Here is a 26,805-nt window from a genome sequence, read left to right as displayed (position 1 = left end):
TGTTCGTGACAATTCAATCTTGTTCTCGGAAGACATATTCGTGTTTTTATAACACCTCTAGCGCATGTTTATTTCTTTTTCTAAATCAAACATCTCCTCCATTGCTCGTTTACCCATTCTGATCCCTGTGGTCACTATACAAATTGTTTTGTTGTTGTGTCTTCCTGTTACTATAAGAAGTTCTTGTTTTTCAAGCAGTTAACAATATTTCACCTGGATTCAAAATATGATTTAAATCTGGTAATAAACAGAGCACTTTATGATAATGACTTGAAATAAGAAATTAAGACAGAAAATAAGAAAGAAAAAGCAAATTTATGATGCTGACTGTCGTACGAAATGTCAGATTTCCATGCTTCCGTAGAAGCACACAAGATGCTCTTTAAAACATTTTCAGATCTTGTGAAATTCACGTTAAGACAAAAGAAAGAAATACCAAATACAGGGTAATTTTTAAACCTTTGCTTTCAATAATTGAAATGGTGATTTTATTTTTTCAATATTAAAAGCAGGATTTACTTGACAGGGAGGGCGACTTTTAGTTTAGTTAGTTTAGATTTTTTGTTTAGTTTTATGAAAGAAAATATAACCATTTATTCATATTTATATTTAAAACCAGCAAAGTAAATAAAAATCTGCCAATAGTAAATAAAAATGTATTTGAACTTTTTAAGTACTTAATTCAAGTTTATTTTTCTTACCCCATTGGCAATTTTTTTTAGCTTGTTTTAAACATAAATGTAATTAAATACTTAAATATATTTTCTTTCATAAAACAAGATGAAATATCTTAGGTCATGTTCCTTTTCAAGTAAATGTATCACAATTGAAGAACTTTTAGATTTTTGTACTAGAAAATAAGACAACATGCTTTTTTGTGGTGTGACATTGCCAACTGGTGCTGTCTTTGGGTACCTTACTAATAATTTTCAAAAATATTAAATATTCCAAGATATTCTGTAATTTTATATCTTCGGAACAAATCTCTTCATAATATATCACTATCAATGTAATAATTTTGTATATTTTTTTTATTTTAATAGGATAAGACATTGTAAATGAGGGGCAGCATACATGCCTTTCTTATAGACACTCTCCATTTAATTTTCCATAGATCAAAAAACATCTGAATACATTAATGTAGCATTACCTTATAACAAAAATCTTTATGTGCACTGAACCTGTGCAATATTCTATGAGTTCCACTACTAGGAGTGTTAACATGACTGTATCAAGGTGTGGGCTGAAATACATGTGAATGCATGCGTGAACCCCTGAAGTGCCTGCGTAAACAGGTACTCACTCATAAATATGATAAACAGTAATGTTCATGAGCTTGTTCAAGCTGTAAGTTATGGTATTACTATTGATCTGTCTGATTGTAAATACAAGCTTTTTACATTCCTGCATACTAAATGTAAGACAATAAATTAGATGCTCATCCGCCATAGTTGCAGATAAAGACTACGCTGAATCTACACTATTCAATTTTTTTTAAGTTTTACAAAAACAAAACAAAACTAAGTAATATTTTTTTATTAAAAAAATACTGTAAATGAAAATGAAGAAATCATAACACCTTTTCACACAATTTCTTCCAGGACAAATTTCACCAGTAATCCCTTTCTGCCTCTTTGCAAAACCTTTGCTACATTTCAAGGTGGCAAATAAAGTGGTTAAGCGTGTTGCTATGGGAACTCATTCCCTGGCAACCCTTGGCAGCCGGGCAACGTGCCAAGCGGTTACTAGGGCAGAGCTGTCAATCACGTCAGAGGGGTTAGCGCGTGTGCCAGGCATGTTGGTGGGACTGAGCTATGCCGGTGGGAAAACAGAGATACACACGTTGCTCTGGTCAGCCTCAAAATACGAAGGTCAGTCGGCGTTGTATGCGCACAATACGATGCCAAGGATATTTACGAAAAGCATGAAGGAGTCCTCGAAACAGGATTGTGTATGAAGGACATATACACCTGTGCTGCTGTACTTTTGTATTAAGGCTTGGGAAGGACAAGTCAAATGGATTTTTTATAACCAACTGGCTGACAATACATTTAAAATGTGAACCATAATTCACAGGTTGTTTTAGGGAAAGGGACGTTATTATTATAAAGCGTATTTGACGTCTTTAAAACACATAAAACTCTAATGCTGGATGTTATCTTGAACAATAAGCAGAGAAACATTCAGCTATCATAGAAGCATGACTATAAATTATAAACAGTGTCATGTAAACATAACAAAAAACTATTTATGGCAGCCACAAAATAAATAGAGAAGACTTAGTAAACATTTTTGGATTTGTAGATGACTTGTTGGTGTTGGCATTGCAGGTACAGAAGACAATGGGGCAGGGAAAGAAAAGCAGGGTTACCTGATCACTGACCAGCTGGTTTGCCTATGTTGTGTGTCCTTTGAGAGAAGTAAACACCTGTAGTCCCTAAGGAGGACCAGACGAGATCCCAGGTGATGTATCTGTGTCTCAGCTTCTGAAAAGACAAAAGAATACAGTATAAACTGATGCACCAAAGACACAATTTTAAGACACATTTAACATCGGTTGCTTGCAATAAACATTGCTTTGCGATTGTTTATTGAAGTTGGGCTTTGTGTTACGTTCTGCTGAGTTCTCCTAATGCACAGCCATACCCAGATAGTTGTGACATCACGCCAAGAACACACAGAAGTGTTTAAATATAAACAAACTCCATTCCCAGATCTCTGATCTTCATATTTGATGTCTGTTTAGACAGGCTTCAGCGTTGATTTGCATGAGTAAACTTCACCCTTCTGCCTGACAGCAATTTCATATTAAACAGGTCGTACGCAGGTCAATGCTGATGACAGAACTAAAACCAACATAAAAGGAGGCTTCAGAAATCCAAGTTATTGCAGTTTATCAGCGATTATATGGCTAGAGAGGGAAAAGCAGCCCGATTTCATAGTCGGGAGCATAACGTATCAGACACCATTAAACAGTGCGACATAAATTCCCATGAGCTGTTATTCTGTTCCACATACTTTGCATCCTGGGGTGAGAACAGAGCCCACGCTAATCTTATCAGTACTGACGAGGACCCACAGCGAGTCACAACAATCTTCAGATTCACGCAGCGGTTCTGAGTGGAGAGGATTAATTTCAAAGGCTTGTCAGGCTACGGTTCGCTGGAATCAAGTGTAAATAGGACTTACGCTTGATCATCTTTTGACTTGCCATGATAGCCAACGCCGTTCATCTTTAAGGCATATTTTTATGATTATGCTAATACGTTTATTTATATCTTTAGAGATCAGCAGGTAAAATGCAAGGGAAGCACTATGTAAAAAAAGTCCATACATCTTTTCTGAGTATTGATTAGGTAATACATAAGAGATAATGTATATTCATAAGGTTATGGACTACAGTACTGAACTCAATGTCTGCATCATAATCAAGCAGTGTTTAAAGTAAAGGCCATCTGACCGTATTATCCTGCTCACAGTGCTAGTTAATAAATAAAAACTAAATGTTCATAAAGTATCGATTTGAATTGAAATGATTTTATTAGATGATTTATTGACAAATAAAACAAGTACAGCTAACATAGGTTTGACATAAGTGGTCGGTTAGAGATCTCTGCTTTGGACATTAATTAGAAATATTTGTTGAGAAATTATAAACCTGACCAATCAAAACACAAAAGCCATATAATCATTTTGTACTGCACGCCAACGTGGAAATCAACGCCGCACTGGTTTCCTCAACCGAAGGCCTATGGATTTTTTGGGAAAAATCGCAAAAAGTAAGCACTGTGGTTAACAAAGGTTTATGATTCTTAGATGTTTTGTCTATTAAGATCATCTATACAGATTAACACAATATTTGCTATTTTTGAAGCCTAAATACAATCGGCAGAATTAAAAAGCTAAGACGAGGCTATAAACAGACTGCACTACATTCGGTCGATATCAACGGCACCACCAAGCCTGCGAAAACTTTTTCAAACTTTATTAAAAACGTCTTCCTGGGTAAGTCGTTTTTAGAGATTTGTGAACATGTTGCATTATTCGTGAGATTTATATGCGTGATGACGTCTAACGTCCCCGCCAAAGGATGTTGTCGCTTTTAGCAACTTGTTAGCAACCGCCGTTTTAAGGTCACGATAAAGCTTTAAAAATCATGAGCGGGTTATAACTGGTGTGTGTTATGTCATAGAATAAAACGTGGAAATATTTAGCGGTTTTGTTAACCACAGGTCTTATTACAGGCATACAGGCATCAAAAACCCATAAAAAAAAACACATTGACTTTGAGGCTATGGAACCAGAAGTGCTAAAATGCTAACGTGCTTCCGGGGCTTTGCATACAAAAATACATCATCTCTGCACCACTTTAAATATAACATAACATAAAACCAAAACTGTGTAAGAAACAATAACAATTCAGTTTCAGATGCAATCGCGTAACACAGTCAACACAATGACAATTAAAAGGGTTTTCATATGTAAAGCCTATTTTTAACTGACTACTCTGCGAATCAAATAATCCTAATTTATTTTCGTCTTTTCATTAAACATTCGCCCGAAAACGTTTCCAGCACTGCTAGTTGTTCTTATAATGAGCATAATCCTCTTCCACCCAAGGGACCTTACAGATCCTGTCATTTATTCGGAAGCAGAGCTATACCATGGATGCATTCATCTGGGTCTTTGTTGCTGTGTATGTGCCTGTGTCAACCCATAACTGCACCGGTACCCCTGCACACAACAGATGCATAGAAGAATCTTTTGTACCCAATTTTTAGAGAGGAAATGCCGCCCCATGTTTCCCCTTTTCAGTTGGCCCCTCATGGGTAATGCCTGATTGACCAAAGCACCTCTTAAAGGGGTCAAAGGGCAGACAAAACAGTCTGGTGTCATGGCAACCTGACTCTCAGCAACAAGAATGATAGGGGCGGCAGAGAGGGCTTTGAACAGGCTGTCCATCAAATTATTGTCAAATCCCTCCGCTGGTTTTTGAATATCTCAGAAAGCACGTACACAAACACCAACACACAGACTTTTTCATCAAATTCATAAGAAGAATCATTCTTAAATCAATCCAAATTTTAAAGCCGAGCAAGAATCTATTTGTTCCACATTCCTGAAAACAGTTCACAGCTTTAACTGCAGTGCATGCGGCTGAAATGCCAAATCTCTAGCATTAAATATGACCTGCGTGTGTGAAAAGCTCCTTTAACTCCCACAACTGATTCTATCACTTAATTAAATCATTTTTTCCTCGCATACTTGACAAACCGTAATATGATATACAGTTTCCCATTTCCTGAATGTCAATGTGTTATGCTGAATATTTCTTTCTAATTTACATTTTTAGTAATGTAGTTTTGTGTCGCACTGCCCCAGAAAATACTGGCCAACAACACATGCTCAACAGTATGTGAGATACTGTCAAATAATTCAGATGTAAAAACAAGCTTGCCAAGTAGGTTTCCATTGCCTAACGCTTACCCCCAAACCTATTTATGTGTACGGTAGGCAAGTGATCTCTCCATGGATGGATTTTGGCACAGTACTTGGTGAGTTCACAGTTCTTTGTGTTCGTTGGATAAATGGAAGGCAAATGCATTCAGATCAATACCATGCAATGAGAGGGGCCCAGAGTGTGTGTGAGAGGAGGGGAACCGGTGGAACTGGACAATAGAGCAACTGATTAATCATTCCAGTGCTGTTATTGACTTTCTGTTAAAGGGGTGAGTCAGACCCTAATTTATATGTGTGTGGGGTCCCGGTAAACCCTACAGTGTGGGGACAAAAATAGTAATACCAGCAAACTTTTTGACCTTGTGGGGATATTTTTGGTCCTCATGAGAAAAACAGGTTATAAATAAAACTAAATTATGTTTATCTGAAAATGCAAAAAGGTTTCTGTGATGGTTAGGTTTAGGGGTAGGCGATAGAATATACCTACAATTTGTACAGTATAAAAATCATTACGTCTATGGGCTGTGCAATTTATCATAATCAATTTTCTATTTTAATTTTGGCTTCTAACAATTATGAAAAAAATACTCAAGGTAAAACAATTATTTTGCCGCATTCCGCTTTGCAAGGATTGTCTTAATTTTGTATTACTTGCATGCATTCATACTTTTTTACACATATTTTTTTATTTGGAATTAAGTTGAAACCAGTGTTAAATTGACAATAAGGCTACTAGGAGTTTTTTCTTGTAAGACAAACACAGTGGATATTGGGTGCACCGTCAACTTAAATACTAGCTCTAGAGTCATTGTGAAAAACTTTTACCATCACCATCAGCAATATGTTTTCCTTTGTTTTAGGTGATTTTAAGTATTAATATACTTTCATACAGGATGAAAAACTTGCCTGTGCTCGCAACACCTGATAATGGGGTGGGGGGCATCCAGTGGGGGTTAAATACAGACACATCAGCCAAACAGACACAACACAGGAAGCAGTTCGACAAGATTTTGGGGGGAAGGGAAGTGTCGCATTTCCCTAGCTTTGACATTTGACCTTCCGACTGCGACCTTCTACATTGTCTGAGAGGGCAGACGGGGCACAGCTGAGCACAAATCTCCACTGACTCACCGGCGGATGAGGCTGTGTGATCGCTCGTGCGTCCAACTATTCAGAGACTCCCTTGTCATTTAGTCTTTACACTTGTTCTCTGTTGTTATTCAGCACCCTTCCACAATAATTATTTACAGTCACCAGGTTAACTTTGCATAACCATTGAAATCCACCTGCAGAAACTATAATGTAAATCCAACACTGAAAAATCCAACTTTTAGCTTTTTAGTTTTTTTACTTTTAGCTTTTGATAACCTTTTTTCATATTAGCTGCAGGCAAATCACAGCCATAATGATATACAACTATAACGTACCCTTGCATTATAATTTATATAAATGTTTGTCACATGTCTTCATCACAAGCCATTACTCCAGTACTTGCGGCAGATCGTTTGAAAAGCACCGTTAAACTTCACCTTGAACTTGAACAATGCACAAATTCACTTTCCAAACGTCCTGATGAAGGAAACCATGGTTACGCCTTTCATCTCAAATAGTGGCTCCTCCACACCCCATGCACCGAAAAGCCACAGCTGCTTTTCAGCCAACCATTTCGTCACTTTTGTCGCCATTGAGACGGTCATCAATTCAGCCATTTTCACGGCCCTCACGCATTCCACCATAAAGAAGAATGCGCTCTAATGTTCCATGACTGTCACTGAAAGGCTACAAGAAGCCACAACTCAAAGCACACGCTTCTTATAAACCCTGGGTGTCTATTCCTGATGTCTGAGTCTGATGTCTTTGAGCATGGATGATTGACTGCGGTACTTTGCTGAGAGACGCTGAGCAGAGACTGTGACATCGACGCTACGGTCTGCGAGACATGTCTGAGAGCTCTAGCATATGAATGCTCTGCTTCCCCTTAACCAAGTCTTTACTCCCATAGTATATTTGAGACCTCTGAGTCAACCAGTCGGACTGAAATGTTGACAGCAAAAAGTTAACCGCTTAATGACCCTGTGAGGAGAGAGAGAAAGGATGGTTTCATTGGTGTAAAAGTGGAAAGAGTAATATAAAGGGTTATCAACCATATAATGTTTTCACATATAGTTCGTTTTAAAAGAACCAATCCCAGTTCACTCGAAGTGAACCAGAAAGGGAACTAGCCGAAAATGACCTCAGTCCTTTTGGTGTTCACAGTATAGTGGACTCAAAAGAAAGCTCAGTTCTTATTTTGGTCCTCGTGAGCACTAAAGTGATCTCCTTTTTTGTTCACACCATAACTTCATAAGAACTTACTCTGACTCCAGTTTTCTGTACAGCAGTGGATTATATTACAATAATTAGAATTATTAGAATAGAGTCAATTAGAATTGACTGTTAATTATTGAAAAACTGTACAACGTGTTTGTTCATATTGCATAAGCTAATTTTACAATATAATAATATTAAAAGAATGGGTTAGTAAATGTTGATATTAATCAAGATTATGTTGATAATGTGATGTTCAGTAGTAGATCATATTAATGAATGTAGCAAACTAATGTTAAAAATGAAACTAGTGGGTAAAAAAGTACTCACAACTCAGATAGACCAACAAAAAATATATATTTTAACATCACCATTATTGAAATCAACAGAAAATATACTAAACAGAAATAGACTAGATGTGTGATAAAGATTGATGAGATCTTATTTTATCTTTTTATCTCTTCCCAACTGCTCTAATTAATCTGTTAGTGATAACTCTTCATGTTTTGGGACTTTGTGAGATTAGTTGGTCAGCGCACTGTTTATCTGAGCCTGCAGTGACTGCGGCACATGCTGCGTTTCTCCGGTTTTAATATTTACGGACGAACGGACGAACTGAACATGTAAATATGCCTGATTTTCTAATCAAGAACATGTAGAAGAATAAAAACATCACAATTATATGCTGGCTCGAGTGAATATGTACGTTTGGTACGTCAACAAATGAAGTCTGTTTTTACTTCCGTTTCGTGCATTAGGCTACAAAGCGCACAGGTACGGCAAGCCTCCAGGAACATATGTCAAAACGAAACGCAAAGCAAACTGAGACTTCACTGCTTTCACATGTCACAAAGAAATCGAACCACAAACGGACCCAAAAACGAACCGTACCCAGACCACCTCCAGAGGAGGTCTGAGTACGGTTCACTTTTGAGGCCTTTTAGGGAGTGTCAATCATAGGTGCTAGAAAGCTGCTCAGCTTCGCTGGACCTTATTCAAAGAATAACTTAAAAATCTTTGCTGTCTGGCACAGATTGTTACTCTGACAAGAAACACCTGGAAAGAGCTAATCTGCCAATAATGACGTGGTTATATTGCTGTCAGAACTGAGATGATGGCATGGACTGTACAACACTAGATTACTAGGCTATAAAGTCAAAATTCTTAACGGATGAGAACAGCATAAATCTGAATAATTTAAATGGGTCCTAGAATCATCTTCTCATAATAAAGATCTATTTTTATCAAAAGTAGTAGTATGGTTTATAATATAAACCAAAAGCTAAATATAACCATGTCTCACTCATTCAGATTAGAAAATATGCTTCAAATCTGCCATCCCCCTCTTTTCTCTGATTGCCAGACACGCATGAAGACATCAAGCTTTGGGGACAGAGTGTGACACAAATACACAATTTGCTGAAAGCGAACAGAAAAATTCAGACAACACACTCATACACACGCACAACAAAGAGCAAGATAACAGAGCCTGGACAGTGTAGGATTAGAGGATAAGATAGCAGAGACAGGCAGGAGATGCAGACGCAAACATTGAAACAGGCACAGATGGGAAAGCGAACGGCAAGAAAAAGAAAAGGTATCTCCACGAGAAAGACAGGGATATGACACAAAAAGGAGTGAAGACACTGGAACAAAGGTATAATTGAAAACAGGGTCCACCCTGAAGCTGGAGGCCATATGTTGAACTGAATTTCCAAAGTTAAAACCGAATATCGGCTTGCTTTGGGTGGCGAATGTATACATAATACCCCAGTTTGCATATCAGTGTGCTGTGAATCTGTGCTACCTGCGTGTGGGTTAGCGGGTATACATGGTGTGCATGGCATATGTCGTTGAAACTAGGGCTTTATTCTCCTTTCAAAGTGTATTTTTTATGATAAAATACCATGTCCCAGCTTACCATGCATTGATCAGTGTTTTGAGTTTGTATGACCAATGGCTATAATATTATTTTTGAATTGTCCTTTAGTATTTTAAATCGACACATTTAGTACACACTTATCCAAAACAACCTATGAGATTACATTTATTTACGTATGAGTTCCCTGGGAATTGAACTTGCTACAGGTGACCGAAACAGGTTGTGTTTCTAGTGATAAGATCCCCAACTTATAGCTATAAAGCAATATAAATCATACACAAACAATGGCGCCAGACGGCAAGGGTGAACAATGCTTCATTTATATACTTTAACACAAACGCATACAGCCTCTCCTTTCACCCAACACCTCACACTTTAGTTGCCTTAGTAGGAGAGAGGGGAAACGAAGAAATGTTGGGAGAATTTTACATCGGACCAGTTTAGGTTGAAAATGAGACAGAGGAAAGGGCTGTATGTAGAGAAGGTGCGAAAATGAGAGAGGATATTGCCAGCGAGGGAGTTTGCTGAGGCAAGCAGCAAAGCTGTGACCTACTAATGCAGAACTGAGGAATTCTCATTGCTGACCCGAAACACATTCCTCCGGACTGCAGATATTAACCCCCACACCGCCACTGTACAATATGCATACCAACATAAATGATCACAAGCACTGTACACACACAAACCTGCAGAGATCTGCTTGCTTACACATGAATACTGTCCCGACCAGTGCTGTAAAAGCACATTCAAACCAGCACAACCACAGGCACGGTTACAGTATGCACTAGGGTTGCACGGTGTACCGGTGCTACGGTAGCATCGCGATGCTAAAGCTTCAAAATACCCGCGATGCCTCTCTGTTTTTGAAACGGTAGTATCGTAGTTAATGTTGCATATGCGCATTAATATTCAATTGAACACTTACATCTGCCTTTTTGCGGTGTTTATCCCCTAAATGAATGTGTGTTTTGAATGACTCGGACGAGAGAATGATTCAAATTGGCGATTTGAACGAGTTGGTTAAATGATTCACTAACTCAGTGGAAATTGACGCCACCTACTGGCCGTTTTAGTTCTGCATTTAAAGTAAGCCTAATATTTCCCTTTATAAAAACTGCTGTATCAATTAAATTTGTCCAACATTTGAATTAGTTCATACGTGAAAAATGATCTAGTGTACTTTAGTATTTACTACAGTAAACTACTAAAACTCATAGATACTAGTGTTTTTGAGTCTTAACATAGTAAATATTTAAGTATACTACAGTATTTATAGTATTTACAAATGACTAAATGTAAATGTATTTGCTACAATTTATCCAATTACTACAGTTAATACAACAACATATTCTAGTGCAAAGTATAATACAGTTTACTATAGTAAATACAAAATGTTTAATCTAAATCTGTGTTTTTGTATAGATTTGAATTATATGGCACAGCATCGTGATACTACTTGGTATCGAGATACTTCAGCTGGTATAGTATCGTAAGACATGTTTATGGTACCGTGACAACCCTAGTATGCACAGATCATGGCACGATATTGGCAACTGTAGTCATTATTCTTACATGGTCACATATAACACTTCCATGACTCAAATAAACCAGAACAGGAAATCTACTGTGTTTTTTTAAGCTTTCTGCAAACCAATACAAGCTCAGTACAGTACTACCGGGTATATTTAAGATACTGTACCATGTTTTAAAACATTCCACTGGATGCCCTAGATTTTCCTAAAGAATCAGAGGAGAAAATGTAAATGTATAAATTCCACAGATTTGGTCTGGGGTGTACGTCAGCACTCTAGTTTAACACACAGCACTACAGCAGTTAATGTTAATTACCCCCATACTGTCAGCACGTCTACACTACGCAGGTGCAAAGTATCACCATCACCACAGCTTCGCAGGAAACACTACCTTTCAATAAAAGCATTAATTATATTCAAATTCTTAAACATACAAACAGACGGAATGCTTTAAATGAACCGATTTGATATTCTACACTAAGCTTTAGCATTTCAAGAATGTAATAAGTCAATAAGAATGAATACATTTAAGCAAATTACAAAGCTTATATTTGTGCCCTAATGAATGAAGGCATAGGCACACCAACGATACAAATTTAGCCCAATTATTGAAAGTGGACTGAAATTTGACAGAAGAGTTATTTAGATGTGAGTGAAGACTGAAGTTGAGGCGGTGAGGCAAGCTGATCCCATATATGTTATGCAGACAGTTTTTCAAACACTTTTTTCTGAAACTATTCATATAGAGAGCCCATATAAATCATCTTTTTCTTTGTGATACCAAGTGAATTCACACTTACAAGGTAACATATGAATGGCTCAAGGTTGATTCATATTACATGTATACTGACCATTTACCCTTGACCACAGCTTAAATGAAGTAATGTACAATATGACAATATTAGACTACAATAGTGAAGAAACAATAGTTTATACGTGCTGAATGCGTTTTGTTTTCCTTTTTCTATAGCTTTTTGAGAAATTGTGAGCGATAGGGCAACACTAATGTCAAACCTATTGATTACTTAAGACAATTCAATGAGGGCTCAAGCAATATGAGACACTTGATAATGTATCGCATAAAAAGCATAAAATACAGATGTAATAGGCTAAAGCTAAAAACAAGTACTATTTAAATTAGTTGTCACAATCTTGTATATTTTGTGTTGTCTTCTTTTTTGGGCAACGAATCACTCAAAACATGAGTGCAGGATGGTGGAGAGAGGAAGTTTGTAAACCATTATGGTTACGAAGCTAATTTTAAACTAAATTATTTACAATATTATCCTATGAGTATAATTAGCTCAAAATCATGGTTTTTAATATCATGGCTATTGTTAATACTAGTTTATCGTGACACCCCTAATTTAAACAAAAAGCATATTTAGGACATCAATCACACTAGAACACTGACTAAAACAGAATTTAAAAGATTACATCATTTGGTACTTCAATGAAGTGCTGCTTCCACATAATAGCACTGCTGTTAGGCTTAAAATACACAATAGATGTTCGCTATATTAAGAGCAGAATTGACTACCTTTAAAACAGCAGCTCATCAAAAGGCAGACAAACACTAACACAATTGGGGCATCCATTCCTTTGGGATTTCCTTAACACAGAGCATAAAAGCACCAGTGAAACAGAGATGGTCAAATATCATTGCCACGTTTTTTATGTTACACACCATAAACTTACACCAGAACAGACCCCTCCGACCCCAAGATCCTCTTTCCCCCCTTTCTGCGACTGAACCTGTTTACTGCACTGTACATAATTGATAGGCCTTGCCAACTAACATTTTATAAAGTGAGGTGATCTCATGCTCAGTTCACTCAGTATGCTTCGTCACATTCCACAGGGACACCTTATGGCACAGACTGTGAAATAGATGGAAGTGTAAATAGATGCTACAGATGATTTTCAACTCAGTACTTTTAAAGCTTAGAGGCAGTAAAAAGGACAGATTGGTAATAACATGGTACATTGTGAAAAGTCCATGAAAAGCTGACTATGCTTCTTGAAAAGAGACAATTTTAAGAAACCTAACTGCAAACGGGTACTGGAAGTGGAGCTAAAATTCATGAATTTCTGGTTAAAGAAACCCCAGCGTTTACACTGAGAGCAAGCATCGTTTCAGGGATTTTTGACAGCTAGACTACCGTTACGCTTTTATACAGTGGCAGGATAGCAAGAAACCTAAGGTTTAAGACAGTAGCAGATTGCTGTGAACAACATGTCAGCAGTAAGATTAAATCCAGAGAAAAACAGTAAATTTAAATAGAGACAATGGAAAACATATTATAAGATGGTAAATTATCTTAAAGATTCAAGTGAGAGGAAAAACACAGCAGTATTAGGGGCGATGGTGCGTGCTACTGGAAGAGAAGAGGGGACAGCCCAATAAAGAAACATTTCAAAATGAATCAAGTGTGACAAACTGAAAAATCCAGAAATAATTTAGTACAGAGAACACACTACAAGTGCATCAATGCAGGGAAAATTAAATTGATGTAAACGGTAAGCACTAAACCTTTCATACACCAGACCTGTCTGGGCCCCATTTTGCCATTTGAAGTCACGAATTTTAATGCACAGCAAATCAATGAAATGTGAAACAGCAATACACTACTGATATGATTGCATGTAGGTTTCTTTTAACATAGAAAAACAAGATGACTCCAGAAGGAAATCTGATGAAGGAAATATGAAAAGCAAGTACTTAAAAGTCCAGAAATGGATGGTAAACAGTCATGAGTTATAAAACACCCAGAATAAAACAGACAGAAAAGATATATTAATACAAAGAGAAAAATAAAAAAACCATGAAAAATGACCGCAAACACAGATTGGAGAGTAAAAAGAACAGAAAATCAAAAACATAATACGAAGTAAACAAATAAATACCAGCAAGTCTTGCAGTGGTACGGTGGCTTCCTTTTCCCCGATTTTGCCCACTTCCATCTCAGCCATCCCTCGTTTCTTCTCTCACGGTTTCCTCTCCTACTTTACTCTTCTCGCTCTCGTATTTCACGTTTATGCCAGTCCACTCTCCTCAGTCCTTCTCTCTTCTTCCCCCCTCCTTTCTTCTCTCTCCCTCTCTCTCCCTCATTGCTTCTCACAGACAGCTCTCCTCTCTCTTCTGCTTCCTTCCTTTCTTTACGGATAAGTGTAGAGAAGAAGGGGAGGGGGAGGGAAACCTGCGAAAAGGGAGCGACTTGTGTTTTACAAGTAGAAAGGGGCCTCTCAATGAGAAACAGGCTATCCCAGTGTGTAAAACACAGCTGAAAGGGAGAGAGAGACGGAGAACAGCACTGAGCCGGTTTCTCCACACGTCAGGGGAAATACATGAGGGTCTTAAAGCAGTGCAATGGGAACATGCTCTTAAATATGACCTAAGAAAAGACACAATCGAAAGGATAAAGAACTGTTTAATAGCATGCGCATGTGTGGGAGTGAGTGGAGGACAGGAATAGAGGACAGACTAAGGTAGTCAGATAGAAAGAGAGAGAGAGAGAGAAAGGGGGGAGTGGCTTCAGACAAAAAATATTAGTGGGAGGGAAAGAGGAGGAGTTTAGCAGTGAAGAGAAAACAGAGGGGTGCATTTTCCCATTCTAATTCACTTTTAGTTTTGAAATCAGTGTGATATTAATGTTTTTTTCCTCATCTCTTACGTTCAGTTCTTCCTCTTGGCCAGGACAGGTCACGTAGTAATCTTGCACTTGAACTTGAAACCTCCTCACTGGTCCGCAACCCCATACTGGCCTCTCTCTGCCCAGGAACCTCCTGCAGGAGAGTGAACTGAGTCTGGGGGACTGGGGACAGAAAGGGAAAGAGAACATTGATATGCAGAGCAGCGAAGTGCACGTTCGTTTCTGTTTTTATACAAGAATGATTTGTCATGGTACATATCCTGAACAAAGCAGTAAGTAGTGTATTTGTAAGGGATGATGCAGTAAAGTGTCTTTAAAGTCAAACCCTGAATTTTACAGCAAATTATGACACTTACTAATCCGAGTAAAATAATGTCATTCTTTTACCAGTTCAAAGCTTCCGCTCAAATACACCATCATAGATAAAACAATCGGTCTAGTTAAAGATGAACATGGGCATGTTATGAACAAGTCAAAAAATATACGTTTAACATGTATTCATCAAGCAGACGCTTTCATCCAAAGCAATTTACTGTATGAGACGTTACGTTAAATGCGTAGTACAGAAATACAGATTAGGTCATTGTACAAACAAATAATGTAATGTATTTCACACATCTACAGTAAACTATACGAAGAGCTCTGTGATGTCACGTGAGTTTAAGTTTTTAAGTAATGTACTAAATGCATTACTTTATTCATGACCTACAGCAATAAAGACTAAAAAAAATTCGCTTTTACCGCTGTTCAACGATTACTGGTAATTTAGTAGTCATCTATCTCTCGTGCGTAGGCTACCCTACCATTTATCATGAGGTGAAGAAGTGTCGCCGCAGGCACACCGGTGCACCTTTAATGTAACTGAGCTAAGAGGTCACTGAAAATCAGTCACTCAGCATTTCAAGTTTATTTGTTTGCCGGACAGAAGTGCAGGTGTGTCGGCGAAATATGACATCAAACTACCTCGAGTCGAGAGTGATTTGAATCCGATTTGCCGACCCGAAAGGCGGGCATTACGCGTGGACAGGACAATCAGCCAATCATAGCGCGCTAAACGCAACGCCTTCACTAGAGGCGTCACTTGACTGGAGGTGCATTTTGTTTTATTTAGAAGCGATCATCCCAAATTGACCCAAAACCCCCCCCCAAAAGTCCCCATGAAATAAAAAATCTCAAAATATTTTGTCCAAAATATTGATGACTGACTTTTAATAAGGTGACTGACTATTGTCCCATGGAGAGAGGTGAAGTTGTCATCAGGGCTCAATCTCGGTAATTATAAATGGATAATGTTGGTGTTCCTCTAGCTCAACTTGTAGAACTTCGCGTTGGCACTGCAAAGGTCATGCATGGGTTCAATTCCCAATGCACACATACAAAGGTAAATGCACTGTAAGTCAGTTTGAATACGTATCAAAGTACCAAATCATGCATGAATGCAAAATGTGTTTTAAGCACCCTAGATTAGTTCACAACTTTCATAAATGTTGTTAATTAGATGCTAATTTCATGATTCAGAGTAAAGTTTCTATTATTTTTGTCATAACTGTTGGTTAAACAAGCACAATACTTCATGGTCAAACCATACTTTAAGCAAACACATAGAGCAAGTGTCAAGTATAATGCACAAAAATGTGTGGAAAATGTCAGGTTAGAGGAAGATGCTATGCTTTTCATATAATGCAACTTTTGTTGGACTACTCTAAGCAATAGATGTTTTGTATGTTACCTTTGCATTTTTTTTTTTTTGCTGTTTCATAAAGTGTTTTGTGTTCTGTACACATACAGTTTGTAAATGTTTTGAAAAGAATCAGATTATAACATCAGCATCACCTCAAATTTACTTCAGAAACAATAACGTGTTCATAATAATTAGGGATGCACGATAAATTATCGGCCATATCGGTATCGGCCGATAAATGGTCATTTTTAATGTTATCGGTATTGGCCGATAAATGGTCATTTTTAATGTTATCGGTATTGGCCGATAATAAAATTTGTGCCGATATATTAAAGCCGATAAATCTTAAATAGTTTCCTCTAGTTAAACTACTTCATCTGCACGCTGCTCGCAGTTAAAATACAGTACAGTACTATCTTTCTGTCGTGATCATTCACTTACTGCTATTATCAAAACATTGCTGATGAAGGTACAGTATGTAGACACAGTATTTAGGAATGTGTAAATTATAAGAACAAAAGCATATTGTTTGAATCAGACTGCTGTCTGAATGCTTTCTGTCTTGAGACCTGTTAGACATGTGGCTATTGAAAACATTTTTTCTGGAAGAACATCTATAATATGTTTATTAAATATACCAGAAAAGTTTGAAGGTTAAAGAATCGTTAATAATAATAAACTACTATTTTTCAAAAACAGTTTATTAGTACTCAGTACTTCTTTACATACTGTACACAGTAACATGAACACTAATGTAAAGTTTGATCAAAATAAGTTTACACTGTTTCGCTGACATTGAGCAACCTTCAACAATAATCACAATCACAGTCTCACCATATTGATTGCTGTCACCAAAAGTAACAAGGACAGATCACATCACATCATACATAATCTCCACCTAACCAAAGACGCAGATCTTCGTGCACACTGCAAACATAAACAAATATTGATTTGTTTCAGAATTGGTATGAGCTGAGAAAGAATAAAGGGGGAGAGAAAAGACAAGGCAAGATAACAAAGGTCAAAACAGAAGTGTGCTGCAATCTCTTTCACCTTCATTAGAGAACCAAACTGGCCCTTCATACGTAACATCATTACCAGAGTGGGAGAACAATCCCATTAGGAACACTTCACTCCTAATGCAGACAAACTGCCCAAGGACAATCTTTACCTGGGGGTGTGAGGGGGTACAATGGGAATGAGTGTGTGTCTCTGTAAAGAGGTAAACGTGCATGAGAGGATGGCTTGCTTATACTAGCGCTGATCTTGAAAGGCCATCACTATCGATTGCATTAAGCTTGCGAGAAGCGCAGAAAATCGATACATTTTTAAAGGCGAAGCCACTAACACATGGCATTTTGGAATGTGAACTTCACTGACACAAAGTGGATTCTAAAGTGATAATTAATTAAGAAATAATGCATAATCGAATAAAAGATTATTAATATTATTAAAATAAGGCCATGATCAGCATTATCAACTATTCAAATTAAAATTTATTTTTCATTTAATTTTTGTTTCATTTCTGAACTGATTTTCACCTGCTGCTGTAGTTGAGTGACAATAAAGAGATTTTGATTTGATTATAAATGTTTTAGAAAGTCAAATATTTATAAAATGCTTTAAAGTGATAGTTTACCCAAAAATAAACATTCTGTCATCATTTCCTCACTCTCTTGTCATTTCGAACGTGTATGACTTTCTTTCTTCTGCAGAACACAAAAGAAGATATTTTGAAGAAAGTCGCTAACCAAACAGCGCTGGCACCCATTCACTTCTATTGTATGGACACAAAACCAGTTTAAGTCAATGGGTTTAAGTCGCTGTTCAATTAACAACATTTTTCAAAATATCTCCTTCTGTGTTCTGAAAGAAAGTAAGTCATACAGGGTTAAAATGACAAGGAGTAAATGTTGACATAATGTTCCTTTTTGGGTGAACTATCACTTTAAATGGACTTGTATAACTCTTGAAACATGTGAACACAATTTACGGCAAATTCAAGAGAACTTTTTTAAAAACATTTTGTGGTATTACTTTTCTGTCTGAATTACTCAGATACAAGGTGAGAAATGCCTTTAGAACATTGCATTTAAATACAGTACAGTGTTGAAATCCCACTGATGCAAGGCTCATGCAGGCTGAGCTCTTATAACACCAAAATCACAAGGGCTTGGGTGTGAGGTCGAAGGAATACATCACCCTCATAAGACTAAATTCAAGTGGTGGGCCAAATCACCCGTGGCTCTTTAACCAAATTAATTGCTTGTTTAGATGCATCCCAAAAAAAATCCAATCAGTCTACCAGCTCAGGTCCGGAATTACCCACTGACAAGGAACCTGAAGCCAAGAATGCATACAGGCAGCCGACAAAACAATAGGAGGGGAAACTGGGAGATTTTCACAGTTTTTCCATTTTTCCTAGTTCCTCTTTACAGAATAGATGCAGATTGATTACTCCTTTAAAACATGCTTTTTGGTATTGGTAGTAGCCTTCTGACCCCCTTCCTCTCTCTCTCTCTCTCTCTCTCTCTCTCTCTCTCTTGTTAATCTAATGTATATAAGTGCATTAATGTATATTAATGATCTAACTTACTGCAACAATGAAGGGATACACTATAAATAGAAAAGCACAGATCTCATCATAGGCTACTGTACTGTAAAAATCATAGAGGTAGTTCGCTTTAAATATAAACAAGGTAATCCAACACGAAGGTAGATGAACATGCTCTTACGTCAGATTCTTGCACACAGAGTAAAAGCACCACATATCAGAAATAAAATGGAGAAAGGAGATCAGTTGTGCCATCTGCTGCACATAAAGAGAAATTCAGCCAACATCAAGCCACGCCTCTCTTTAAAGCCACCACTGCACTCTTTTATGGTAAATGGGAAATATGCCACAGTTATTTACAGAAAGACACCTTCCATATGTCTTTAAATTCTCGTTTCTAATTCTACTTTGTTTTTGAGCTCATAATAACGATACATTTTATTGATAAATATTTAATGTAATTCAAATATATTTTGTGGTGAAGCAGCTTTACAGAAAATACATTTAAGGAGCACAGAAATAGAAAAGAAGTTTAGAAAATGTTTCAAATACATGGTATTGTTTTAAATATAAAAAACTACATTTTATTTGACTCTTACTTCCTAATACTTTACTGCTGCCCAAATTTGGCTAATGAGTAAAACGGCGTCATAACTGTCTCTAGTAGAATGGAGCGCTGTACGGACAAGGAAGTGAGTCATTCGCTTATCGTTGACGGGAAAGTGACGTATTTGTGGGTTGACCGAGCTCAACGCGAATGAAGAAACGTGGAACGGTTTGTTTGAGCGTGTACAAGGAAGCAACGTGCTTACTCAGGTTAAAAACCTTTTTGGACAAAACAGTTTTGAGGAAGAAGACTCAACGAAAAAATATCCAGAAATTTAGGATTTATCATATTTGGGAGAAAATATTTAGGTAAGGAATTGCATTAAATCAGTCTTTTGTCATATATAGATATAGAACTAGTATTTTTCTTCCATTTTCTCTTAAAGTTTGAGTGATTAGGTTGTAATAAAAGGTCAACATAGTGAAAATATCAGCAGTTCACTTACTTGTGTGTTTAGAATGTATAAACAAACAATCACAACTTTTTAGGGCTAAAATTATAAAAAATTGTTATATTTACATTAGGGTAAAATTACATTGTTCAGGAACAAAGAGGCTGAGTTAATTAAATTTGAAATGTTATATTAGCTTGGAAATATTTGTCCAAAATACAATGAATATTTTGTGGTGATGATGATGATGATGGGGTTTCTTGCTGGGAATTTCCCATTGCTCCCATTTTAAGTATGAAAGCACGTCGTGATAACAAAAGGCGTCTTCTTGACCATTAAACTTTCAAAGTGAATCCAAACTTGATTCGGTGCGAACTTTTCGATCGATGTTTTTTATTTACCTGTCGCTCGCTTGAGCCTTTTAGAATATTTGGAATGTGGTGTGCGTCTTTTGCGAATTTTTCAGATTTGTTATAAAGTAATAGTAACTGTTTTGCAACTGAAACCATCCACATGCATCAAGCATTCTGCTTTATTTGCAGTTTCCAGGTGTTATAACAAAGTACCAAAACCTTTTGACATTTAAGTGTCAAAAGGTTGTGTGCTATATTCGAGACTTATACCACGGGCTGTGGAATGCTTCAATCTGATTGGTTGATAAACGTTCTTTGGGTATGCATTAACTTTCGGTAAATGCACACCTATGAAGGTGTTCCAGTTCTGCCGACCGCATTACAGTTCCATATCACTTCGCCAAGTTTAAACGGGTCATTTTACGTGGCTAAAACGAGTATTATTTTTGCTTTAGATATATTACAATGTGTATACACGATTTAAGGTTAAAAAACGCTGTATTTTCCACATACCGTGCATGTTTGTATCTCCTCTAGCCCGTATCTCCCGCCTCTCTGAAACGCGAGGATATTTTACAAAGCTCATCGCTCTGAAAAGCGAGGTGTGCCATGATTGGCCAGTGCACTACTGCGTAGTGATTGGTGGAATACTTCAATTGTGTGACGGAAATGTAACGCCTCTTACCAGGCTGTGAATCTGAAGCGCCAGGCTGTCCTCGCGGAGTTTTAACCGATGGAATTACCCCACTTTTTAACAGAAGCTGCCGTGCATGGCCGGTCTTGATCGCTCCCAGATTAGTGAAGCAATCGTCGTTAAAATGCTCTGCACAAACTAGCACTTTTTCATTGTACTTCTCTGGAACAGTGTTGAAAATAAAATGTAACCATTCGTTTTTTGTTGACTCATCTTTTGGCAGAGAAAACAAAGAGGCTTTTTTTGGCAACGGAACACACAGCGTCTCCATGACATGGTTGCTCCGGCGGCGGTACAATGAGATTTACAAGACCGCCCACATTACTTGCGTGTAGATTTGGGCAGTTTTAGTCAAATCACTCCACGAGCTGACGTCAAGTTGTGGGGGTGTGGTTACACGAGGCGTTTCAGGCAGGTCTGGGTGAGCATTCGCTTCTAGATAAAATACATCTTTTGTTCCGACACTTACATTTTTGCAATTTCACGTATCTAATACATGCATGGGCAACTTATAACACAGAAAAGACAAAGAAAAACACATACTTCTGGCGAATGACTCCTTTAAATAACAGAAAGGTTATAGTGTAGCCTACAGGCCATCACCTCACACAGCACCCTGCTCTTGATCTGACGTTTATAATGTCAAACTTTACTGTTAATGGAAACGCGTGCACAGTTTCGTTTCAATAAACAAAGCATTTCAAAAAACAATATAGAAATACATATACTGAAATCGAATAAATAAGATAACTAAATAGAAAAACTAAATCAATTAATAAACACGGATAGCCTACTGGTTCGTTTCCATAAAGAATCTTTAACATAAGAAGTAAATATAAAAAAGTAAGTAAGAGATGGTTCTTCAAAGAACCTTTGGCTGAATGGTTCTGATTCTCAACAAAGGGGACACGCCTATGGCGCTCATTCAGACCCAAAACTTGCGCGCATGAAAACCACACACGCGCGCAGAACAGTTCCACGAGTGTAAACACACCCTCGCGAGAGCCGCGAGCACGCAGAACAATATCCGCGTACGGAAAAGAATCCTTGCGAGAGAGCATTTCTGTTCTGTGTGCAAAAACGCAGTCCGCGAGCAGAGGCTTTGACGCTCTCGCAACTGCTCAACACTTGCTCGCTCATCGAGTTGACCTCTGAGACTTTGAAGGCGGCACAATGGCAGACTTCTCCGATCCTTTGATTGGTCACTTTTAACATGCACTCACCTACAGTCTCCGACCTGTATCTTACCCGTTGCACAGAAACATCATCATTTGTCATAACACAACACTTTTTCAGTTTTTAAACTTGGGTTACAGTGTTATGATTGCCCTTGGCTTTGGATCTACATATTTGGCATCTTAACAGGAAGTTAAAAATTAAATAGTTTGTATTTATGTATTCATAATTGCTTATGTATTGTTAATAATTTTCATTAAATTGTTATAAAATGAGCATTAATAAATGGGTATAACAGTATAACTCAAAGCACAAGTTATTATAAATTACAGTATGATGTTCTCTCTAAAATGTAATTTATTTTAATTTATTTGTTTTGAAAATATTAAAACGGGTTATACCAGCATTACCAATTTTAGTAGATAACTCAAATGAAATGACTACAGGAGACATTTAATTCTATTATTATAGTATTTTTTTTTAAATAGGTCATACATGAAATGTAAGTTTAACTATATTATATAGCATCATTTTTGTTGACAGATGTAAGAAATCAAAATGTCACTTGTTAAAATACTAACACAGCTAAGGCCAAGGTAATACACTAATCATTAGGTAAGATAGGTAATCTGTATGTGACTGCATGTAGGTGAGTGCATGTTAAAAGTGACCAAATCAAAGGATCAGAGAAGTCTGCCATTGTCCCGCCTCCAAAGTCTCTGAAGTCAACTCGACGAGTGAGCAAGTGTTGAGCAGTTGCAAGAGCACACTGCAAAAAATGACTTTCTTACTTAGTATGTTTGTCATGTTTTCCAGTACAAATGTCAAAAAATTCTTGAATCAAGATGCATTTTCTTGATGAGCAATATTGAAGAGCAACATTTGTACCGGAAAACAAGACAAAAATACTAAGTAAGAAAGTCATTTTTTGCAGTGCATAGAGAGAATTGCGCGTGCTCGTCAAAGCCTCTGCTCGCGGAGCAGAAATGCGCTCTCGCAAGGATGTGTTTACACTCGTGGAACTGTTCTGCTCGCTAAAATCATGCGCGGGTGTGTGGTTTTCATGCGCGCAAGTTTTGGGTCTGAATAAACGCCATAAAGTAGCATTAAGTAGTAGTAATTAAATCTACAGTAAGTGACTGGTAAACCTGCTGCAAAACTACTGCTGAGTTTTACAGTGTAGTATTAGTAGAGATGATCACATAGATACTTTATATGTTCCATCTTTGGGTGTATATTAAAAACTACTAAAACCTATTTTCTATGCAGTGGAGAAAATGAGGAGAGAAGTAAAAACTGGAGTGAACTTTCTCAAATGCTTGGCAGTGGAACGGGGAGGTGTGGATAAAATCAAAGCCAAACTGTTTGCTGCTAAACTACAAATGCTCCTGCTTGAAAAGTTCACAGGCCATTGGTATCCAGACAACCCCAGCAGAGGACAGGCATTCAGGTAACCAAAGAGAAAAGCGAAAACAGGTTACTTTTTACTTTAAAAAAATCTTAAAAACATATATGTATTACATATCCCAAGCTATATATGTCTTTATTGTTTAAGTGAGTACATGCTTTAATATGTTGTCTAAGATTTATATCTACATTTATGCATTTGGCAGATGCTTTTATCTAAAGCAACTTAATTACATTCAGTCAATACATTAATCAGTTTGTGTGTTTCCTGGGATCGAACCCATGACCTTTTGCAATACTAATTATGACTTCACCCTTCACTTCCTTTCTGTAATTCCTCAGATGTATCAGAATAAATGAAGGTGTTCCCTGTGATGAGTCAGTTTTACAAGCATGCACAGAGAGCGGTTTAGAGCCGCGTGCTTTGGGCTTTCCTCGTCAGATCACAGTATGGATCGATCCACTGGAAGTGTGTGCGCGGTAAGTTATTTTATGCGTGTACAAAAAACACAAAATTAAAACTCAAACTTAATGTAAACATATGTGTGTGTGTAAGCAGTCCTTTAAAAATGTTGTGAATGATGAATCGTGGACATTTATTTTTTCCCACTATTTCTTCATTCTACAAAAATATTCTGTCATTTTCTTCCCATTTTAAAACATCTAATGAAACATCCAAGTCATTCTTATGTTAGAAATATTTATTCTTTGTAAGGTAGAAAACATAATTATCTTTATGACAATATTTGTGTTACTGCAGTGATGTTTGACAAGAGCTGTTCAGATCTTTGTGGCGTTTTTGTGAATGATTGTACTGGATCATTTCTGTGAAATGAGAGAACAACAGCACTCATCGCTAAACGTTTGTAGTAATAATCTATCATGTTTCTCTGCAGCTCTGGTGAGAACTGTAGATATTTTACAGTGGCTCAGTTTTCAAAAGAAGAAGAGGGGGATGATGAGGAAACCGAGATTCACTTGAGTCAGGATGACACTTTTAGCCTAGTGGATTCTGTGAATCTGGATACCTCTGATTATCATTCAGCGAGCTCGTCTGACTGCGGCTCGGCCATCTCGAGTGACACAGAAGGGGAGATGAAGGAGGAAGAGACATTGAAGGAGAAAGAGACAAAGGAAGTGGTAGAGAAAAGGGTGAAGAACGCAGCTCATACAACTAGATTCATGGCGAGGGAGCCAAAAGGCCCACGCAAGTTTTCTCAAGCACAGGTAAATACATTTCTTCAACATTACTTTACCAGGGCACTATTACCTACTCGAGTAGATTTATCTGTCTGTATTGTTTTTGGCATGTTGTAATGACTTGGTCTTTAGATTGAGGTATTTTAAACGTTTTGTTATGTCTGTTATCAACAGATCCCTGCCCCACATTACTTTTATCTCCATGCACCAATGTGGCCCCAGAACAAGAAAAAGAGAGGCATGTTCTTCACAACCGTATGCACACCAGCACCGTCTCCTTTGTTTGCTTACTATGTCTTTCCCAAACCCACTCCTCAGTTCATTGTGCCTCACGCTACCCTGCAAACATGGGGAGCGGTAAAAGGATAAAACAACTGAAACCCAGTTGGAGGGCTATTAATTGCTTATAGCTTTTTAAAATCCATTTTATAAACCAATGACAGTGTCAAGCGTGCCAGCTTTTTATAATGTTTCACTGAAATGAACTTTCATGAAATGTAACCAATTACCCATATTTTCTCATTATTTATGTTTGCTTTGGGTTGTTGCTTAACGAAACACAAAATCACTTAACCAAACAAGACCTTAAAACCGCTTTTGTACAAATCACTAGCTTTATGATGACTTAATCAAAAACTGTACAGGGATATTTCCTAACTACTGTGCCAAAGTTGACTTGCTGCATACTTGGAATTGTGTTCAATGAGAAGTAACACATTTTTCACTAGTTTCATGAAGTGAATGTTTATTTATAGCATTTACTTTTTATTTATAGCATATGTTTGTGTGGTATTTTATAGAAACAAAATATTGTAATGGTAATCGTAAATATAATCTTCCTTGGTGATAAAGCATTCCCAAATATGAAATTGCCTTGCCAGCAGTTCATCTCAGGTTTAAGAGTCTATCAGTTCCGCAATACCACTGAAAATCCCAAGTAACTGATACCTCTTTCATACAGAAATGAATTTAATATACTGAAGCCATAAAGTGCTGTGCTGCATATGGATACTCAGAAATAATGTGAATTCACAATATAGAAAGGATTGCATTAATATAAAGTCTTATTTAAGAATATTGATTCACCATACAATGGCGCTGCAGTGCTTGTAGCTTTGTTCTATTGTAATTGTGTTGTAATTTATTTTAAAAACCACTAGGTGGTAGTATACATCACCTAAAGCCATACTTCATTTCAAAAACGCTGTTTTTACATGGTCGTTCAGAGACCTGCTGCCGTTTGTTTTATATTCAACTGCATGTAAAGTGTACAGTGTTCTTATGCCACATAATTATTTAAAACAATAATCAGTTTATTTATTTAGTATACACAATCATGACTAATCAAAACATTATTTTTTTTACGTTTCAGCTATGGAATGTCCTTTTTTTCTTTCTTTTATTCTTATTGTTTAAATTAATCAGGTAACGTTATATGCAATCTTTACTACCCTTAAAACTTTGTTTTCTTTGCTCAAACCTTAAATGCATATTTATTAGTGCTTTTTTGTCATTTATTTTATTTCTAAATTGTTTGTGTTTATGTAATCTTTTCTTTAGCAAAATGCTTATTTAAAATCTGTCCATCGTTATATTTGTGACAAATATATTTTATTACTCAAATGACTTTTATTGCTGCCTTTTTATTGCTTTTTGTAAACCTTAACCTTACATTACGTAAAGGTTACATTGTGTCGATTTCAGAATTCCACTATTCATAGTAATTTTTTCAATTCATACTTAATCAAACTAATGTTTAAAACCATAAAGCTTAAAGACCAAAAACCATAAAGAACTTGAATGGATCTTGATACCAACTACATATAAGACATTATAGCCTACTGTATAGTGGATCTTACGATAAACCTTACTTTTTATGGCTCAGTATACGTAAACACTTACTGGGAT

The 26,805-nt window shown here is 37.0% G+C and overlaps 2 protein-coding genes across 6 annotated transcripts in view; one reads left to right on the top strand and one right to left on the bottom strand.

Annotated features, from left to right (window-relative positions):
* The window catches only part of spaca6 (sperm acrosome associated 6), a 50,247-nt gene extending 35,797 nt beyond the window's left edge, over positions 1–14,450 (bottom strand). For 2 of the 4 annotated variants that reach the window (XM_057339819.1, XM_057339821.1), the window contains exons 1-2: positions 14,089–14,109; positions 2,372–2,486 (exon numbers count right to left, since the gene is read on the bottom strand). Coding sequence is in view for 2 of the 4 variants with exons in the window: in XM_057339817.1 (XP_057195800.1) it covers positions 2,384–2,486; positions 14,089–14,154 (169 nt within the window). In the remaining 2 variants the exon portion in view is untranslated. Of the gene's footprint in view, positions 1–2,371; positions 2,487–14,088 lie in introns of all 4 variants that reach the window. The other 2 variants (XM_057339817.1, XM_057339818.1) reach the window with 2 other exon arrangements.
* A 5,367-nt stretch (positions 14,451–19,817) lies between these two features.
* Positions 19,818–26,511, top strand: si:dkey-79d12.5 (maternal B9.15 protein). Of its 2 annotated transcripts, XM_057340200.1 has the most exons (6): positions 19,818–19,984; positions 21,338–21,535; positions 23,560–23,740; positions 24,040–24,177; positions 24,594–24,924; positions 25,072–26,511. In XM_057340200.1, exons 3-6 carry the CDS (start codon positions 23,568–23,570, stop codon positions 25,264–25,266), a joined length of 837 nt encoding a protein of 278 aa, XP_057196183.1. In that variant the 5' UTR covers positions 19,818–19,984; positions 21,338–21,535; positions 23,560–23,567; the 3' UTR covers positions 25,267–26,511. The 2 variants fall into 2 exon arrangements, with proteins under 2 accessions (XP_057196183.1, XP_057196182.1); XM_057340199.1 differs by lacking the exon at positions 21,338–21,535.
* Positions 26,512–26,805: the final 294 nt, after the last annotated feature.

The sequence above is a fragment of the Triplophysa rosa genome, linkage group LG8, assembly GCF_024868665.1.
Source record: "Triplophysa rosa linkage group LG8, Trosa_1v2, whole genome shotgun sequence".
NCBI classification, from domain to species: domain Eukaryota; kingdom Metazoa; phylum Chordata; class Actinopteri; order Cypriniformes; family Nemacheilidae; genus Triplophysa; species Triplophysa rosa.
This window is presented reverse-complemented; position numbering and strand designations above follow the sequence as displayed.

Bases quoted from the DNA above. Each gene is read 5' to 3' on its own strand.
- si:dkey-79d12.5 (XM_057340199.1), top strand. From the start codon at position 23,568: ATGAGGAGAGAAGTAAAAACTGGAGTGAACTTTCTCAAATGCTTGGCA. The intron at 23,741-24,039 runs GTAACCAAAGAG...GTAATTCCTCAG, and splicing joins AGCAGAGGACAGGCATTCAG to ATGTATCAGAATAAATGAAG. The intron at 24,925-25,071 runs GTAAATACATTT...TGTTATCAACAG, and splicing joins GCAAGTTTTCTCAAGCACAG to ATCCCTGCCCCACATTACTT.